This window comes from Camelus dromedarius, chromosome 11 (genome assembly GCF_036321535.1).
Source record: "Camelus dromedarius isolate mCamDro1 chromosome 11, mCamDro1.pat, whole genome shotgun sequence".
In the NCBI taxonomy this organism is placed as follows: domain Eukaryota; kingdom Metazoa; phylum Chordata; class Mammalia; order Artiodactyla; family Camelidae; genus Camelus; species Camelus dromedarius.
Window position 1 is genome coordinate 41,715,969 of NC_087446.1, and position 20,318 is coordinate 41,736,286.

A 20,318-nucleotide genomic window follows, 5' to 3' on the forward strand; every position below is an offset into this window, starting at 1 on the left:
AAACTTGTCTTTCAAATCGGTGCCCTAAGGACATTATGTGCTTATTCTAATGGTTCTTCTGTTATTTAGGATACTTTTGGAACCCCCAGTTGGAACTGCCTTCAGGACCTGTGTTCTGAATATCCTGTTCAAAACGATAATCTCTATCCATCCTTTGAGGGCAGATATGACTATTGCAAGGGCCCTAACGAGGCAGGTCTGCTGACCGAGCTGTAGGATGACTATGATCAATGGGCAGATACAGTTTTTAGTCATAAAGAAATGACCACAGTTTTCTTGAGTTGGTTGTAAAATAAGCAGAGGCATCCTCAAGATACATATGATCTTCCTTGGATCATGAGGATTTGAGGGATAAAGACTTATGGAAATGCAACTATCAGAGGCTAAAAAACAGTCAGAACCCACAGTGCCTTTATAATGTTAGCAATCTGAGTTGCACTTACATTACATGGGTACATATTAGGGGCCCCCGAATTAGTTGCTCAAGGCGATATATGGCTGCTGGAAGTATTCGGTGTGATCCGTTTATTGCACCCACACAGTGTGTCAACAGGCTACGTAACTGGGCAGATTTTGGGCTTGGTGACTGTATAAGCAATTTAGTCCCAGTTGTCCTCTATCCACCCACTCAGGGTGTTTATGAGGGTGTCATGCCCTTTGAAGGCATTTGGGCTTTTGATTCCTGGTGTTCACACTCTTTTGTCTAAAGGAACTTTGAACAGTAAGCATTACTCTGCTCAAAAAAGAAAGCTTAGGGTATTTCATGTCCCAGTTTCAACACCTTTTAAAGCTACTCGCAGCTAAAGATAATTCTTTCTTTTTCTGAATTTTCATAAAATGTCACTTGGCACTCCCAATCAGCTCTCTTCTGTCACAGCTCTTTGGAAAAAGTTCACATCTCATTTTAGAGGGAATGTCCTTTATCAGCAGAGGTGCTCCTGTGGAAATGAGGCTGGGGCTCTCTGAAGAGATCCACTTACTTTTTGAAACAGCGGAAAATAGTGCCATGTGTTTGGATCTTTTACTTTACACTTTCTCTTTGCTCCTTTGCCAGCTCTGGTTGCCTTGATTCAGAAATCAGTCTCGCGTTCTGATGCTTGTTATTGACTCTGCCTAGTTTTGATGAATCTCTTACTCACAATCAGATTCTCAATGTTAACCTGCCTGGGTTGATGTTGGCTCCATTCATTCTGGGCTTTGGTGACCCAGCTCTGCTTCTCAGTATATGTTTCTGAGCTGTGTCCACTGCTTATCCTGGGGCTGCTACCCAAATGGAACCATACGGAGGAACCGGGACAAAATTGAGGACCGGAGTCCATGGAGCATCAGCTTTCGTACGTAGGCCCCTAGTACTAATACTCTTCTTCATATAGGCAGATCCTTGATAAAAATTTGTTAATGGAGTAAATTTAAAGCAAAGCCATTATAGTGGCATTTCATGATATGGAAAGGGAAGTATTATTCAATGAATATTGAATATGCTTCCTCTTTACAAGGGCATCCTGGTAGGTGCTAAGAATTCAAAGATAAGAAGGTAAGGAATCTGTGCTGTACTGAAAGTCTGGAGTTGGGAAACTCTGGGTGTTCCACTTGGACAGAGATGATAGGGAATATATTAAATTATAGTCTTAATCCTGGGTCCAGTTTCAAAAAATCTTGAATATGTCAGAGGGATTACAATTTCTGGGCTAGAAAAATTCTTGAGAACAATTGGAAAGCTTATCTCTTGGGTACTGATGCCGGGTGGCAGAAATATGGCATCTGAGGGAAGACGGGGAGCCAGGTGACAGATCTGGCCAAGGATAAATGTCAAACCCGTATGAGGTGTGAGCATGTTTCCCAGGGCTGCTCATTCTATCCTTTGGTTAAATTTTTCTGAGATACTGGCTAGTAAAGGAGATTTTTTTTCATATGGGAATTAAAAAAAAAAAAACCCATGGCCTCCTGGAGATCAGGCTCTTTTATTGGCATTGCATGACTTTTAAAATAATGAAATCTGTTGTAATATGCCACTGAAGTTCTAATTTTTTTTTTTTTTGAAACAGGGCCCCAACTTTACCAGTAAATTTGAGCTTTTACTTAACGTCACAGATGGTGTGGTCAACATTTTTTGATTATGAAGCAAGCTCGAAAAAAATAGCACAACCGAAGTCATCTTCCTCTCTATAAACTGTAAGTTATCTTTCACAGCATCTCATTGGAGAGGCGACCTTGAGGGCTAAAGTAAGTAGGTTATCCTCTCATCTAACCAACACGAGTAACTCTCTGGCTGCCGTGAGTGACACGAGCCCAGAGTAGGGTGGAGGGAAATGCGGGTGAACTGCATTATGAGGTCTGGGTTGCTGTTTGTCACTCTGTCTCTTGCCATTGCCAAGCTCCAGCAATCTTCCTTCGCCCAAAGCTGTTACCCAAGAGGAACACTGTCCCAAGCTGTTGATATCCTCTATGTCAAGGCAACATGGCTCAAAGCAACAATTCCAGTAAGTACTAGGCTTTGCTTACAATGATGACCTAAGGTATATTTGAAATTCTGGATAAAACTCATTTCTCTTTGTTTTACTGTAGGAAGACCGCATAAAAAATATACGATTATTAAAAAAGAAAACAAAAAAGCTATTTATGGTAAGCCAGAGGGTCTTTTTCTTCTTCACATTTCTATGTTGGATGCTTTTTTCCTTGCATTTTAACTTTTCCAGATGGTCATGAAGTAAGAATCAGGGGGATGATTCAGTGTCATTTTACAAAAGCTACTCATGGTTTACCTTATGCAATTTATTATATCTTATTTATAGAAAAACTGCAGATTCCAAGAACAGCTTCTGTCTTTCTTCATGGAAGATGTTTTTGGTCAACTCCAGTTACAAGTTTGCAAGGAAATAGACTTTGTGGAAGATTTTCACAGCCTTAGGCAGAAATTGAGCCGCTGTGTAAGTATGCACAGCAAATACGGTGAGTTTGATCCCAGAATTCTATCTAGAAAACAGTATGTAGGAAGTTGTCTTCGCCCCAGAGGGTGAGTAAAGGGGCTTTTGAGTTGCTGGCTTAAAGTTCGAATGGAGAGTCCATTACCAAGGTAATGGCATCAAATAACCCTGCATAACTTGTAAGGCCACTGTGTATTATTTCTTAAGGAATGGCACATAAAACATATTGAAGAGAGCTAAAATTACATGGAATGCTCCTCAAGTTAATATTTAGTTTTCCAAATTATTCTCTCTTTATGTGATTCCTAAAAGTCATTCATTCATTCAACAAATATTTCTTAAGCACCAACTATGTGCCAAGCACCGTTTCAGGATATTATTGTTTTTCTAGATCCTAGAAAATATCTAAGATCTTTTCCTTCCTTCCTTCCTTCCTTCCTTCCTTCTTTCTTTCTTCCTTCCTTCCTTCCTTCTTTTCTTCCTTCCTTCCTTCCCTTTTCTTCCCTTCCTTCTCCTTCTTTTCTTTTCTTTCTTTCCTTCTTTCTTTCTTTCTTCCTCTCTTTCACCCCTCTCTCCCTCTCTCTCTCTTTTCTTGCTTTTCTTTCTTCCTTTCTGTTCTCTTTCTTTCTCTCCCTTCTGCTCTCTTTCTTTCCTGTATTGATAAGAGCATTTAGATTTACTTTTTCTTACTTACTTACATAAATTTTTAGAGTTGTACCCCTTATAAGGCAAAGTCTCAGTCAAAACTTACAAAAATGTGTCTTTAGTACCTAAATTATTTGATGCTGGAGTATGGTGGCTGTCACCTTAAACAATGGGGAATTAATTAGGAAGGTAAAAGTGACCACATTTCTATGAAAACATCAAGTGCAGAGAGACAAATCAAAGCAAAACACCCAAGCCGGGATCTGTGCCGTGTTAGTTGGCTTGCCTTAGGGAGAGTGCTGAATCTTTTCTGTGACATAGTTTGGGCTCCGCGGAATGCTTTCTCCAGCCTCCTGCAGTTGTACCTGCAGGTGGCGCAAAGTGGAATAGTATTGATTATTACGGCCCTTGGGTGGCCAGAAGGAAGTGAGCTTTCTACCCTTGGGCATCAGGGTCATGGAGACTTAAATGCTGGAGAGTTGGAAGTGGATTTTTATTTTTTAATTTAGGACATCTTTTTCTTGTGGCTCACAAAAGTGCTTGGTATGCAAATTCCAGCCTGTAGTGCAAAGGCATTTTTATGAGGATGAGCTGGTCAGTTAGGTTAAAAAAAATTCAGCAAGTTTATGTTCTCTTTGGTTAGTTTGCATTTAAGTCACAACCTTGTTTGGGACTTGGGTTGCTAAGTTTTCCATAAACTCTCAAATTCAATTAAAATAACAACAAGGCTAAAGATTTCAAGCTGGTACCTCTTTGCAGAACACAAAGAGAATGCTCTGGGCCAGTTCCTTTGCCTGAAATAATGTAAAGGTCATCACTAATCTTTGGTTTATTCTATACTTAACTTATAAAATCATCTTATTAAGGCAGTGAATAGTATAGTCTTTTAAATTTAAATTGAACGATTATATAATTTTATATGTCACTTCACTACCAACTGACTAGGTCATTATCACCCCCAGTGAGAGTTTTCACCAGACTTGAAGAGGAGACTAGTCCACTGAAGAACTCGATATCGGGGTAAATAATGAGACCCACAGCAGTCATTCTAGGCTGGAGAGGAGTCATCCAGATGAACAGTGAGCTGTTCTTGTTTCCTTATTTGGAGACGAGGATCCTCTTAAGAGCCCCCCGCCTTTTTTTTTTTTTTTTAAAGCACCTTCTGTTTCTCTTTTTGCTGGCATCCTTGGTTCCTCGGTGTAGGCACTGTCCCTTGCACTAGCTGCCTGATTTAATGTAATGTTATTCTAAATGAAGTTCGCTTATGATGGTGGGGCACTAGAAATCCTTGTCTGAGACAAGACAGTGTATCTGGACACCTGGAACCCCCAAAAGCCACGTCTGTTTTTACCATTGATTTGGTTTCTTCAGCTCAAACAGCTGGAGAACACATTAACAGTTATAACCCAAACCAAGCAATGTTCTAGATGAAAAATTTAGATAACAGAGAGCTAACTGAGAACTCTGGTTTTCCTTGATTTGTTCTGAGGAGAAGTTTATTTGCTAAAGGGACCTTAATCTGTCAAGAGATGCTTCTTTCAGGGACGTGGGCCACAGCAGGATGGGAGCAGTGTGGTGCTTCGCAAGTTGGTTGTGGAGGCTTTTCAAAGTGGCTGGCTCCCCCTTATGGCCAAATACAAACATGGCACCCGGTCAACCGCACGGAGCTCAACGAACTCCAGGCTTCCTGTCTTATATTCTCCCACCCTAAGCCGACCTTTGTTAGCTTGGCCACAATAACTGCAAGGGATCCTGGGAAATGTAGTCTAGCTTACGGCTAGGAAGAAGAGGAAATACATCCTTGCCAACAATTAGCCTCTGCCATAATTATTCAATAATTTTTCATTAATATATTATTAATGCCAGGGCCATGCTTAGGTTATAGGGTAACTTTGTGCAAAGTGGAAAAAGGGTATAGCCTTGTGTGAGCATGTTACAGTGAACAGGACACTTTCTTAAACTGGGCACTCACGTGTAGGGTGTAAGTGCTCAGTGGTACAGAATGGTTCATGATTGTGGTCAATGATTATTTTCTTGTGAATATATTTTTCTCACGAGTAAGAAGGGAACTGAAACAGACAAAAAAATGGTGTTGTAACGACAAAATGAAAACCCAATCAATTGAAACTAAATGGCTAAAAGAAACAAGTAGATTTTGAAAATCGACTTTTTGCAAATTGGCTTACAGTAGTTGGGCTTAATTCTGTATTTTCCAGGTCCTGTGTTAGGTGCTAGGGTAAGAAAGGCCAGTATGATTTGGTCCCTGCTCTCCAGAATTTATACTCTTTGGGAGAGAGAGATGTGAACAAAGAAGTTTAGTGAGCCATGAATGTGGTATGTGCTCAAGCTGAGTTTTCTGTCTGACAAAGTCATTGTGGAAGCACAAAGGAAAAAGTAAATTGTACCTGCTCAGGGACTTGGGGTGTATGTGGGGAGAGACTCAAAAGAGTGTTATTAAAAGACGTGATGATTTAGTTTAATTTCCCAGGAAGTAAAGGGCAGGAATGGCAAGGGGAGGAACTTGAATAAAATCTTGATGGTGTAAAACAACATACGATATTCAGGAAATTGCAAGTAACTGAGTGTGAATGTATGTATATGAGTGTATGAATGCATGAGTATGAACGTGGCTTGGGGACAGTGAGAGGAGACTGATCATTTAGACCTTGGCCAGGAGATGCTGATAGGGGCCAGGTTAAGAAAGGCATGATAAAACTGGCTAAGGAATTTGAATTGTATACTCAAGAAAGTGGAAAGCTACTGAAAGGCATGACATGATTAAATACTCTTTTTTAGAAAGACCTCTTTAATGAATGGAGGGGGTGGAGGTTGGGGGTGAGACTCAGGCAATGAAACAATGAAAAGAGCATTGCAATAATGTGCCTGGACTAAAGAGTGCACATTAGTGCCATCAGGAAGGGCGAGGAGAGTCTGAGGAAGGGAATGGATTGGGAGGAGCCTATGGTTTCTACCTGGGGAGCTGGTGAGGTGGTGGTGTCATTCACTATTAGCACAGAAGGAGAGAGCCTGGAGAAAGTTAATAAAGTGCTTTAGACCTGCTAAAAGTTGAAGGAGTCCCATGCATAACTGCAATCATAAGAGCAGTATGTGTGTTCTCCACATATGTGCTCTGTATTTTTCATATTTAGGATATATTTATGAATAGATTTACTGAGATATAATTAACATGACTGAATGTATTTCCAGTCTGTAATTTGGTAGTTTTGACATATGTATACACTTACGAAACCACCACCAAAATAGTGAGCTTTTCCATCACCCCCAAAAGTTTCTTTGTGTGGCTTGGTAATCCCCTCCTTTCCTGCCCTGACCCTCTGTCTCCAGGGTACCACCAGTCAGCTCTCTGTCACTGTAGATTTGTTTGCCTTTCCTAGAACTTAACGTACATGGTATTACAGATGATCCCTAACTTACAATGGTATGATTTCTTTCTTTCTTTCTTTCTTTCTTTCTTTCTTTCTTTCTTTCTTTCTTTCTTTCTTTCTTTCTTTCTTTCTTTCTTTCTTTCTTTCTTTCTTTCTTTCTTTCTTTCTTTCTTTCTTTCTTTCTTTCTTTCTTTCTTTCTTTCTTTCTTTCTTTCTTTCTTTCTTTTCTTTCTTTCTTTTCTTTCTTTTCTTTCTTTCTTTCTTTTTTGCTTTACAGTGGTATGAAAGCTATATGTATTCTACTGAGAAATCGTTCTTCAAATTTTGAAGTTTGATTTTTTTTCCTGGGCTACTGATACCACGCTGTGAGCCTCTCCTGTGATGCGGGGCAGCAGCAGAAGCCACAGCGATCATGAGGGTGAACACGATACACTTACAACCATCCTTACCCAGACAGCCATTCTGTTTTTCACTTTAAGCACAGTAGTCAGTAAATTATATGAGATATTCTACTTTTTATTATAAAATAGGCTTGTGGTGGAACAAACGCCCCCAAATGGCTGCCACCAGCATCTATGGCCGTAAGGGTGTCCCAGTTGCCTCCTGCTTCTCTGCGAGACTCTCCAAGGTCAGCACGTGGGTCCTATCAGTCTCCTTTCAAATGACTGCCTCTGTTCAGGGATTTGGCGCATGTGAGATTTTGTGTGCTTTGAGAGTGAGTCTCTGTTTCCTACAGCCCTTTGGCTCTCTTGTCTAGATCTATTAATTCATGAGACATTGCAAAATGATGCTTTTAAAATTCTATTATACCTTATTTATTTATAAGTGAGGGTAATTCTATAAAGAGAACCTACCCCTTACTAACTATTTGGCTGTCCTGAGGGATTTATCATACAAGAAATGCAGAATAAATATGTACTTCTTTTTCTTTATTTACCAGTTTTCAACATAAGGTTAATATTCTAACATTCTCCCAAGATGATCAATGAGTTGTTATTTTTTCTTAGTTTCATTATTAATTCATGAACTTGGATTATTTTTCATTTTTGAGAAGTCTTTCCGATTTCTAGAATCTACTTGTCTTTGGGGTTTCTTTATAAGTCCACTGAGACTGGCATCTTCTTGAGCCACTCTTAAGATATAGCACCACGATAATTTTCATGATGGATCCCAAGGTCTGGAATCCCAGTACTACTATATTTGAATATCATCTTATTGTTTCTGAGAACATTCTAGGAATTTTGCAGCACTTACTAAAATATTATATATTTTAATTAGTCTGATTTGGGTAATTCAGGTGGTATAATTGTTTAGAGAAAACACATTATGGGTAACATAAATACCTTTATTTTTAATCTTTGTCATCCATGGTATTTACCTAAATGGTATCTGGGAAGAAGACATTTTTAAGATTCTTATAGAACTCAAATACTCTCAGACTTGAAAGGGAACTTAATAGTTGCTTAGTTGAATTCATAAAATAATTTGCTTAATTGCTAGTGATCAAAGTTGAAGCTGAAAAATAATTACGTTAGTTTTCAAGATTTCATCATCTACTTTAATTAACATTTTGAGAGGCTGAATTGTAATTGGCAATTAGAGAACTCCATTTCTTTATATTCATTGTGTGTAATTAATTTTAAAATCTGATAAGTCTTGGCAAATAGAATATTTGTGTCTCCATTTCTTGTAGTGTGTTTAGTAAGTAATTTGTATCATCAGTTATAAATAGCTTATCAAGTTATGAAGCATTGCCAATTATTTATCCATGTAATTCTGAATATTTTTAAAATTGCAATTGATTGAACTGATAAAAACAGAAGTAGGAAGTGAGATCAACCCTGTTTTATTCTTTCATTAAGTACAAAGTCCTAAAACTGTCTTCAGCAATATCAATAATCTCATTTTGTGGTGGTTGGAAGAATTAAATAAGATCATATATCAAAATGCCTAGCATGTAGTAGTTCTGCCAAATTGTTAGGGTCTTTCCTTATTGCTTCCCATACACAGAACACTGATTTTCTTCCAATTACATTTCCAATAGTTTCCAAAGGTGTGGTTCTCTTAACAATCAAACAGTTTTTAGTGCCTAGCGTTAATGTTAACTTGCATAATGGTGTATAATTTATAGGAGTACTTTAAATGAAAGATAAAGAGATCATTTATAAGTCACTGGTTTTAATCTTGGTAAATATATTTTCTTATTATATTATAGAATCTCTTTGCCAACAAATTCATTCCTTGGTTAATGATATATAACTTTCCTGTCAAAATTATGGGGCATAGCTCTATCACTTCATGTGCTAAATTGCATGGATTCATTCTTTTTTTAAGTTGAGATATAATTGACATATAACATTATATTAGTTTCAGGTATACAACACAATGATTCGACATTTGTATCATCTGAGGAATAATCACCACAATAAGCCTAGTTAATGTCCATTCATGGGCTCTTTCTGATGAATGATAATTATGCTGAGAATTTTAAAAAATCTGCAATAAAGTTATGCTACCCTAGTCCTAGTACCTGTTTATATTTAAGGTATTTAGAAACTTTCTAGTTTTTTTCTATGATTGGAACATAGAAAAATGTTTCATGAGAGTTTAAAATTATTGCAGGTAGGTGAGATTCTATATTCTTATCTATATCAGATGATTCTGTTAGTTACTGAGCGTATAGAAATAAGGTAATGCTTTGTAAATGCCTGTGATATATATTTACTCAGATATTGAGTATCTTTAATTATTTTAAAAATTGAATGTCTAATTATGAATTTGGTTTTGAGGAAAAACACTGACTAATAGCTTAGTCATTCTTTTCTGTCAGATAACCTGCTTGGTTACAAATAGAGTCATGCTTTGTTTCAATAACTCTAACTTCCAAATTTTACTTCCAAGTTTCCTATAAACTTTTAGGGCCTCAGTAACTTTGTTTTATGTTAATGTCCTAGTGTCCATACTTTTGCTAAACTGACCTTTAGTTTTTAAACATCAAGTTTCAAAACAGGCTACTCTGATATAATTTTCTCAGCTGCTATTTTAAATGCAGCTCAGATAATATTTGTAAGACCTCACAGGAAGAACTGCAAAAAGTTAATAAGATTTGCTGAAAACTCTACATCTGCTGTCATACAAGAAAATTAAATTAATTGAATCTTTAATCTGATTCCTTATCTATTATTTGCTATTTGTGGGGAGGAAATTTTCAGGAAACCAAGACCATGGCCAGAGTAGGAACTATCTTAACTATTAAGGTCAATTAAAACCAAAACCAAAACCAAAAACCCCAAACAAAACAAGAAAAGATGGTTACAACCCTGTCTGAAGTTGTGTGCTGAGGTAAATAAAATGTTTAAGATCTTACGTATGGTTTTACACTTCCCCAGTGGTTGTGAGAATACTGTATATGTTCATAAAGGCTATAGTATAATAATACTCTTTTTGTAGAAAGGAGTTGCGGTCATTATTTGTGAGAATTCAGGATGACGGACTGAGCCATGTGTAGCTGTCCACTCACTGATCTACGTATTGCATTTCCTCAGAATTATCAGTGGAGAGGGATTACCCATTTTTGCATTAGCTATAATACACACTGCAAATTTGTATGATTTTTCAAACACATGAGGATATCGGGGACACAAATTTAAGGATTGTATCTGTTTTTTCATCCACTTGTTTTAAACAGTACTCACTAATGCCTAGAATATACCTCAAACTATTATCAAACCAGTGGGCTTTGTGAACTCCAAAGCCACAAGCTGATGCCTGCATTCTATCCATCGATTCATTCATTTAGCTAATGTTTCCTGAGTATCTGTATTGCCGAATACTATTCCAGATGCTGGGGATTCAACACAGATTGTCAGATAATATCTCTTCCTGTACAGAGCTCCTTGAGAGTGCTTTCAGCCAGTTTCAGAGACTCCCAGATTGGGATAGGTGCTGTGTGTGAGCAAACCAGAGGGAACTGAGAGCTGGAGGGTGGGGGCCAGACCATAGATAATTGATTCTGGGGATTTCAGCTGAGACCAGAAGGGTGTTTAAATAACCTCTGCTCTCTCTGGCCTTGGAACATTGTGCTTTCTCTGCCTACTCATCTCTTCTCCCGGCTCCTTCTACTCCATCTGTCTCACCCTTCAAGATGCAACTCGCTTGTTTTTTTCTTCTGGAAGCCTTCTGGGATCCCACAGTTGGATCGCCTCCGCTCTGTCCCCAGAGCAGCTTTTTTTTTTTTTTTTTTTTTTTTTTACTTACAGTATTTATCACATAGTATTGTAATTTTACTTCACTGTCTGTCTCAGTAGATTGTGAGCCATTGCTTGTGCCCCAAGGTGATTTTCACCCTGTAGGGTACTTCATAAATTAAATAAATCAATGCTATGCGGGCAGAGACATGATTGTATGCCTAGCCCATAGTAAGTATGCAATAAAAATGTATTACCTTAATGATGAATGATTAGGTTTTTGCCTTGTGTTTGTTATTTTGTGATTATCTCACATGGGATTTTTTTTTTTTTGAACCAGTCCCTGTTATTCCAGCCCTATTAATAAATTGCCTCTAGTCTAGATCATATCTGCCTTGGTTGAGTTTGTCAAATTATTCAGCTTTTCATGTAATAAAACTGCCGACCTTTTGTTGTGCATTCTGCTTTCAGCAAATGCAAACTATACGCTGAAATATAAGGTAAAGGAAATCATCTTTTTATAAATTCCTCCTTCCAAGCAAAGCAATCTGAATGATGGAAGTAAAATCAAGCTGTTCTGTTGGGTCTGTGGACATATTTACAACAGTGAGGAAAATGAAAACCTTGGACATCAGATCTTTACGAGAGGTCATTGATAGTAAACGGAACTCAAGGTGCCAAAAAGCATCCTATAAACCAGCATAGCTCCCGTGGCAACAGTGGGACTATAAAGTGATTTTTTGTTTGTTTTTGGGCTTTTTTTTTGGTCAAACTTAGTTTTTTTCTTTTTCTACTCTCCTTGCTATTCTTAGGGTAGTGTGTGCCTCAGATGGGGTGAAGTCAGCCTTTCTTGTACTTCTCTCCCTGCTGTGGGATGCCCTGCAGATTCAAGTTCTCTGGGCAGGGGACCTAGTCAACAGGAATGCTTTAATGTAAAGTCCAGTATTGGCTTGGCTTCTTTGGTCTCCTGTGTTCAGTGTTAAATCTTTAAATCTCCACATGTGCACATCTGATATTGTGCCCTATGACTTGCTTCTTCTGTTTTTTGTGATTCATCTTTGCATCTAAGAACTACAATAGGGTGTATTGTAATTAGCAAGTGTTGATTCTCTTTATGAAGTCTTCCTTTTTCCAGTTGCAAGAGTTGGCTCAAGTACTTTTATATTAGATCATTTCAGACTAGAAGGATTTAGCGTCTAATCAAACTCTCCATTTATAGACTAATGAGCAGACTTCTCTAAATTCTTTTCATAGCCACTCTCTTGGCTGGAACTAGACTTGGTATTTCTAGAATTTGCTTTTGCAGTTCCAATCTGAAAAGCAAGTGAACAAAGGAAACAAAACACACACACACACACACACACACACACACACACAGAGGATTTCTTGTTTTGTTTATTACCACATTGCCCATTTTCAGGTTGAAATCTCTCTCTCCGTCTCTCTCTGCCAATCAGCTTAGTCTTTTAGAGCCATTTCCGAATTTCCCTGGGTAGAAAATAGAGCAGAGATCTTTGAGCTAATGTCTCTTTGGAATTGGCTTTTGAAGGTTTTCAACAAGAGAATGGCTCTACTGGAATATCTTTTCCACGTTATGCTAGGTTTTTTCCTTCAATGTAATTTACTGATTTTAAAAATGGACTCTGGAGTCCGACTACTTGGGTTCAGATCTCAGCTTTTCCATTTACTGTGTGAACATAGAATATTAACTTCTGTGCTTCAGTTTCCTAATCTGTAAAATGAAGACAATAATGGTACCTACCTCATAAGGTTGTTGTGAGGACTGAATGGGTTAGTAACAGATTAGTGTCTCATGCGTAATATTAACATGATATATATTGACTATTATTATTTGTACCTAACAATCTTCTCAGTATTTCTCTCTTCATATGAAGGGGAATTGGAGTAAAGAGGAAACTCCTGGACCTGCTGAATTTTTATCTTCTAGTATTGATCTTGTATTTTGCTGATTTTCCTCTCCACCACAATTTTATTTACTAATTCTGTTTTGCTCATTATGATGTCTTTAGTGCCTAGCACGCCACCTGACAGACATATAGGAGGCACTTCATGAATGTGTGTTTAATGAAGGAGAGAATTCTTTCTGGCCGTATGCTCCGACATTGGCTACCATTGTGCAGGATCTGTCGTGCATTGTTTTGGCCTCACAGGCTCTGGTCTGGGGTGAAATGTCCCCTGAATTCAGGGCTCTTATCATGGGGAGGTCCAGCCCTTGTGTATGAGAACCCTGCAGACCGCACCTTCACCCGAACGTGCTGTGCCTGCAGCTCCTCGGTGCTTCATCACGAAAGCCCTTGCACAAGAAAAATCTTTTCCCACACAGGGTCTGACATGAAGGTGGAGTCCCCATTTGGGCAGAGTCATGACAACACCCCCACCTTTAAGCCCCGGAAACAGCATTCAGGAGATAACTGTCAAAGCATTTCAGTTATTTTCTCTTGATAAGAGAGGGAGCCTGAATGTTGCCCCTCCCCCTCGCCCCTCTTCTCTCTGTGTTCTGGACTAAAGGGACCTGTTGGTTGGTATTTGCAATGTTCTATTTGTTTGAATAGGTGTTGTCATTTAGTCGCTTTCATTTCTCAAGTTTTAATTACATATTGTCTTTAATGATGTGCTGACACTATTTCATCACCAGGACAGAACGACCCGGGACACCCTGGGCAATTCACTTAACCCCTTGGGCCTTGGTTTCCTTTTATGCAAATTGAGAAGAATTGAACCGTACAGTTTCTTTGGTTTATTCCAGTACCAAGCTTTTATAAGTAAAAACTAAGTAGATAAATTAGACATTTTCACCTTTTTCTTCCCTTCTCTTTTCTCTAATTAGTGTAGGAATTTATGGGAGAATAGAGGATGACATAGAACTTCCTCCGACTTGACTCCTAAGCGATTCCTGTGCTCAGATAGGGTTTTGAAAATTCACCTTCTCAAAAGAGACTGGCAGTTTCCCGGCCAGGCTACGAGTTGTCTTCCCCAGTCATTAGTTTGCTTCTCTTCCTAATTTAGAAATGAATATTAATTTCCTGGTGATTTCTTCTGGCAATTGACACCTGAATATTGTACTGTGCAGGTACATACCAGCCAGGGTGATTTTTCAAAAAGTAATTTTTTTTGTCATTCATACATTTCTCATGCTTTCCACATCCCTCTCGTTCTGTTGCTCCAGCCATGCTTGCTTTCTTTCAGTTCCTGGAAGTGCTGTTTCCTGCCTCAGGACCTTTGCATACCTTTTGCTCTACCTGAGTTATTCTCTCCTGGGCATCTTCCCTAAACCTCTCTTTTCCTTCTTCACTTCCTCATACAGCTGGCTCCTTCTCCTTTTTCAGATCTTAGTTTAAATACCATTCCTCACAAGAACCCTCCTTGGCCACCCAATTGAAAGGAGGTCATTTCTGTGAATCCCTATCATAGAGTCTTGTGCATTACAGATACAGCTTTAATTATAATTTGGAAATTTTAATTTTTTATTTGTTTTCTTATTTATCATCTGCCTTCCCCATGAAACTATTTATTTGCCAGGGCATATCTGCCTAGCACATTATACCTGCTCAATACATGTTGGATGAGTGGACGGAAGAGTTTTATTATTACTTCCTCAACAATGTTATTTGTATTTACTGATGATTTCTTAGATTTCCTGTGTTTCATCAGCTAGAGAGATGAAATCCATTACCAGGTTGAAAAGAACATTTTATGAGGTAAGTATTCCAATTTCTTATTTTTGAATACTTTGTTTTCTGAAGTATTTCATATCTAATAATTCTACTTTGTCAGCAGATTGGAAACAAAGGAATCTACAAAGCCATCAGTGAGCTGGATATTCTTCTTTCCTGGATTAAACAATTCCTGGAAAGCATTAAGTAATGCAAGAAGCCAAGTGGATTGATTTGATTATTATTTTGAAATACAATGAGAACTGCCAGAAATCAATTTATAGCAGTGTACTTAAAAAAAATGTGTACATGGTACTGACAGCAAGTTAGATGATTCAGAACAGATTAATTTAACATAATACAATTTTAGAGATAAGTAAATTGTCACTAATAAGCACAGTCTCTGTATTTTCAAAGAATGCTTTCATCCTGAACATATTTTGTCATTCCCAAGTGCATTGCATAAATTTAACCTAAAGGTGTACAACCAGAATTAAATCACATAATATTTGTGGATAGAAAATGATAGATTTCTGGGATAATAATATAATGTTATTGAGATTTACATAGACACGATGTGTATGATTATTGTCTACTTGAGGGCTTGATGGTTATTAATTATGCCCAGTGTGAACTTAACCCCTAACAGATTTTGATTTTAATGAAGTAAACTCTGTTTCTTTCTCCTGGATGTTCTTTCTAGGATAGCATGCTAGAATTTCATTGAATACAAGGAAATAACCAGATCAGATCAAATAGGACACACATATAAACCAACTGCTTGGAATGGCTGACTAGGAATGCCTTTGACAGATAACCTCAAGCTACCCAGACTATAAGTAACTAAGTTGAAATGATGCTGAAGCTGGATTATGCTCTTTCTGCGTGTCACACAATGAAGAAAGTTGGTAGAGGCGAAATAAAAGTCTGAATGCAGCTCAGATTCCACCACAGGAAACTTTCCATGACATCTAAAAACCTTACTCACACAGCTATCACTTCAGCTGAAGGAGTAATATGGCCTGACTGATGTTTTGTACCTAATGGACCCTGTTTCAGCATACTAGGCCTGGGTGGTTTCAGACAGCAATTTGTGTGATGGCTAGTTTGCCTTCACAAAGCGTCCATTGTACCCCTGCCCACACAGGCAACACCAGGACTTGGGGTTTGGGAGATGAATAGGCAGGGCTTCCCTACTCAGGCTTTCATGGATTTTGTCCTCCACACCTCTTCTCTTCCTTGCTTTTCCACCATCAGTTTCTTCTTTCCAACCACAAGGTCACTAGTCTCTTCACTTGGGACAGCCTCTTGATTTATCTCATATTCCAAAATTACGTCTTTGTTCCCTGCCCCTTGTCCTTTCTGCCTTCCCCATCAACACCCTGTGGCTCCATGTCTTATCTCTACTGAGGACCTCATCATTAGATGAACCCACAGGAAGGGAAAGGTGTGGTGAGTGGAGGGGACTGGTAGTGGGGAGACTGGAGGACTCTGTCTTCATTTTGTGCTGTTGATTTTGTGCGTCTCACAGCAGGCTTCTAGGCCATCTGTAATGGGCAGCCTTCTTTCTTGAGAAACCTGTGGAAAAGCCTGCATCCTGGGGATCAGGAATCTACTCCCGACTTTCCCATGGACCTGACAGGCAGTGGTGCACACGTGGCCTCTCATTGCCCCACATTTCAGGCACTCAGTATTTTCCAGGGACAGGCACCCTCAGTCGAGTTTGTGCACTTCCTCAGAGCCTGGAGTCTCCAGTCTTGGTTACAAACCATTCTTAGGCTGTCCCATTACTTAGGGACTTTAGGCATCTGAGGGGCTGTGAAATATTTATTTGCCAATCAACAAACTTTAGGTCCTTAGGGATAAAATTTCACCTGTGTTTCCCAATTTTTGGGGTAATTGAATTCAGTGTTTTCATTTGTTTGATTGTTTCCCAAATTCTTTTGTTTGCCCAGAACTGTCAAGCAACAGCTAAACTCAGTCAGAAGCACCCTGGGAATTTAAACATCATCACTGGGCAAAAACCCTATAGCCACATGCTGGTGCCAATTCACAGACAAATGTTTTACAAAAGCCAAAGAAAAAAGCATGGTTTTAGTGTGTTTGAGTAGAGACTGACATTTTGATAAAGGCAGCTAAGAAGAGAGAAGCTGGTATCCTTGTGCACAGTGAGGAAACTGTCTTTGGTGGGGTCATTGTGGGCTCAGGGTAGAAACTTCCCTCTGATTTGCAAGTCGTACTCTGGACTTTACCAGAACCAGAGATGGTTACATTTTGGGAGATGGCTGCATCCCCTAAATGCCCATGAGATTCTCTATAATCCCCAACTCATTTAGCTTTCATAAGGGGAGAGTCCTTCTGGTATTCCTTGGGAGACTAAATTTCCTATTGAAATGCTCTGACTGTCAGCATATAGTTAGAGCTAAGGGAGTTGAGTCTGCTCTTAGCACAAAGGAGAGCAGAAGGAGCCTGGGTACCAGCGAGTAGCCTGGAGCGGTGGAAGGAGCCCTCAGTGCAGTCAGGAGGCCTGACTGGTCCCAAATTCCTTCAGGTCTCTGCCCGGGTCATCAGAAGGGAATCCACACAGAGCATCAACCCCAGGCCTCCTCACTTTTCTCTAAAGCACTTCTCGCCCACTGGTGTGCTTGCACAGACTTGTTTACCTATTGACTGTCTTCACTATGTCAGAATGTGGGTTTTGTGGGGCAGTACTTGATTCTGTTCTGTGCCCTGCAGGGTGAACGTGTGAACTCTTGAGAGAATGGAGATCACTTCCTGGGCCTCTGTTTCTGGATTGAGCCTAATGGAGATTAGCTACTACAGGTGATCTGTACAGATATTTGCACAATGAGGGAAAGAGGTCTTCTCTTCCTCCAGCCTTGTGCCCTCAAAAGACCTCACACTCCCTCTCATTTCCCAGCACTTGGCCCCAATACCACTCCCAAACCTGCTCTGCCTGGTTCATTCCTCCTGATTCTTTAAGATTTCATTCCAACATCGTCCTACTGTTAACACCCTCTTTACTTCTCTACAGACCCTGACATCATTATAATTCCCCTGTATACTTAATCTCTGTTTCTCCCACTAGACTGTCCCTCTCCGATTCACTGCAGTTCTGCCCAGATCCTTACACCTAGTAAGTGCCCAATAAGTATTTGTTGAGTCAATAAAGTAGCAGATTGGATTAGATTGCCTCCAAGGTTTCTCTCAGCTCTAGCATATCTGCTGCCATAATATCCACTGGTTGGTGTGAACTTTGGAGACTGTCACATAACAGTGCTTCCCAGCCGGAGTCTTCTAAAAGCACCTGCATTAGTATTTATATGACAGTGAAGTTAAATCAACTTATTTTTTTACTCACCCTCCCCCTAAAAGAGGTAACTATAAATAAATATATGACTTTTAAAATAAGACGCTAAACTTAAACAAATCTTTTCTTAACTAAAACACATTCACTTGTGTACCACGTTAGAATCATCTCGCAAACCCTGGGTGGAGTATGTATCAGACATTGGGAAACACACTGCATTATAATGAATTTCCACTGCCTCATTCTGGTCCAGCTTAGAAATAGTTGGAAATTCGAACTCGATCATTTTAACCTACCCACAGATACCAGTCTAGAAAAAGTCAAGCCACGCTGTTCAGGTGTCAAACTGGTTTCAGACTTCATGTCATTGTTTCCAGAGATGGAGGCACAAAAACCCGCTCACCCTGTCAGTCATTCCACGGGGCTGATGACTGTGGCTCTCCGCAGAGGATGCTAGGATAGCAGTACAGCCCTTGTCCCACCCGGTCAGCCCTCCCAGAGAGCCATGGTCCATGCAGATTCCCAGGGAGGGAAGTCACTGGTCTTTTGGAGACATCAGATGTGCACACAGCAGTAGGAACAAAAAGTGAAAGCTCAGTTAGGCGGAGTGGAAGGAGCAGCAGAAAATCTCAAAAGCAGATGCAGAACTGTGCTGTGCATTACCACACATCCTAAGAAGCCCGAAAAATCGAGTCTTTCTTTTGGGCTGAGAGTTCTGAACTAACATGAAAACCAATCAGTTCTGTAAACTTGTACTGAATGCTTACTATCTGCTAGTCACACGGTCATGGCTGAGGTCATAATCATAAATAAAATTCATAATTTCTTTTCAGCAATTTAGGACCTACGAAGGGAGACAGGAAGATAAATGCACGGTAAAATCTAAGCAATAATATGTAGAAGGTGCGGTGGGGTGGAGATCAGGACACACAGCACTGAGGAAGTGAAGTTTGAGGTAATTTAGCCTTTAAGACTCAACTCAGATGTCGCCTCTTCCAGGAAGCCTTCCTTGATCCCTCCTCCTAGCACCAACTCTCAGGCTGGCTTCAGTGCCCCTTGCACAGCTAAAATCATACAATATGATTTTAGCATATCATATTGTAATTTTCTGTTTACTTTCTTATCTCTTTCTTGAAGACATAGATTGAATCTTATTCAGCATCGTGTCCTAGGTGCTTGGTGTGGTACATACAGCAGGTATTCAGGAAACATTTTTGGAATGGAACAGTGTAAAGAAACAATGGCAGTGAAGCTGGAGAAGGGGAAGTGGATTTGAGAGATACTTAGGAGGTAACATTGATAGAACTCAGTGACCAACTGGTGGGGGGAGGTTGGTGAGGAAATAGGCTAGGATGTCTCTAGCGTTTTACATTTTCTACTCATTTATAGTAAACGAGGACTCAGGAAAATTAATTGTAGTGAGATTCTAGCGTCTCTTTTTGGCCAACACAGAAATGCCTTGAAATTTGGACTTCATAGGAGCATAGACTCTCCTAACTTGAAAGGAACAATCAGGGCACATTACCCAGCGTGTATCAAAACCTTCTTTATAACAGTGGTCCCGTCTAGCATATGCTTGACCACTTGCAGTTAAGGAAGTCTACCTCCTGGAAGAGCCCTCTTTATCTCTAAATAGTCTTGCCTATTAGACAGTTATTTGTATTGATCTGAAATCTATTCTCTTGAAATTCATCACATATTTTTTCTAGTTCCAAAACTTAGGGTTTAGAGTAATTGTGACTCATCTTCCACAGGACAGGTGGATTAGTTAGGAGGTACGTTTAGGGAGAGGAGGCTTTGCCCCTTCCTTTCAAAGGTTCAAGCTGGAAGTTATATCCACCGTGTGTGTGCACAGACCAGGGCTGGAACTCAGTTACAGAGTCACACCCAGCTGCAAGAAAGGTGGAAGATGCAGCCGTTATTTGGGATTGCTATGCATCCAGCTAAAAATTGAGGGTTCTGGACTCTGAGGTGTGGGAGAATGGCTATCAAGTGATGCAGACACACATTAAACATTTGCAGACATCCATCATTTCCTTTTGTTCCCTTCTCAGCTTCATCTCCTCCCACCTAATCTCTTCTCCAGGCCAAACAGCTTCAAATTTCCCCATCTGTTCTCCAAGGACATGGTTTTGAGTGCTTTGAATAGCTAAAGCTTATTCTCTTCCAAATGAATTCCCAACTGTTCTTAA

General features: G+C 39.5%; 1 protein-coding gene across 3 annotated transcripts; it reads left to right on the plus strand.

Moving 5' to 3' along the window:
* Window positions 1–2,275: 2,275 nt before the first annotated feature.
* On the plus strand, window positions 2,276–15,331 carry IL26 (interleukin 26). Of its 3 annotated transcripts, none has more exons than XM_010994198.3 (6): window positions 2,310–2,480; window positions 2,566–2,622; window positions 2,793–2,949; window positions 7,486–7,583; window positions 14,796–14,861; window positions 14,941–15,331. In XM_010994198.3, the coding sequence occupies exons 1-6, from the start codon at window positions 2,310–2,312 to the stop codon at window positions 15,025–15,027; spliced, it is 636 nt and encodes a 211-aa protein (XP_010992500.1). In that variant the 3' UTR covers window positions 15,028–15,331.
* Window positions 15,332–20,318: the final 4,987 nt, after the last annotated feature.

What these genes read in the sequence shown, in the direction of transcription:
- IL26 (XM_010994198.3), top strand. Translation starts at nt 2,310, where the DNA reads ATGCGGGTGAACTGCATTATGAGGTCTGGGTTGCTGTTTGTCACTCTG. An exon ending in GGCTCAAAGCAACAATTCCA is followed by an intron (nt 2,481 to 2,565) that starts GTAAGTACTAGG and finishes GTTTTACTGTAG; the next exon opens with GAAGACCGCATAAAAAATAT. An exon ending in AAGTATGCACAGCAAATACG is followed by an intron (nt 2,950 to 7,485) that starts GTGAGTTTGATC and finishes ATTATAAAATAG; the next exon opens with GCTTGTGGTGGAACAAACGC.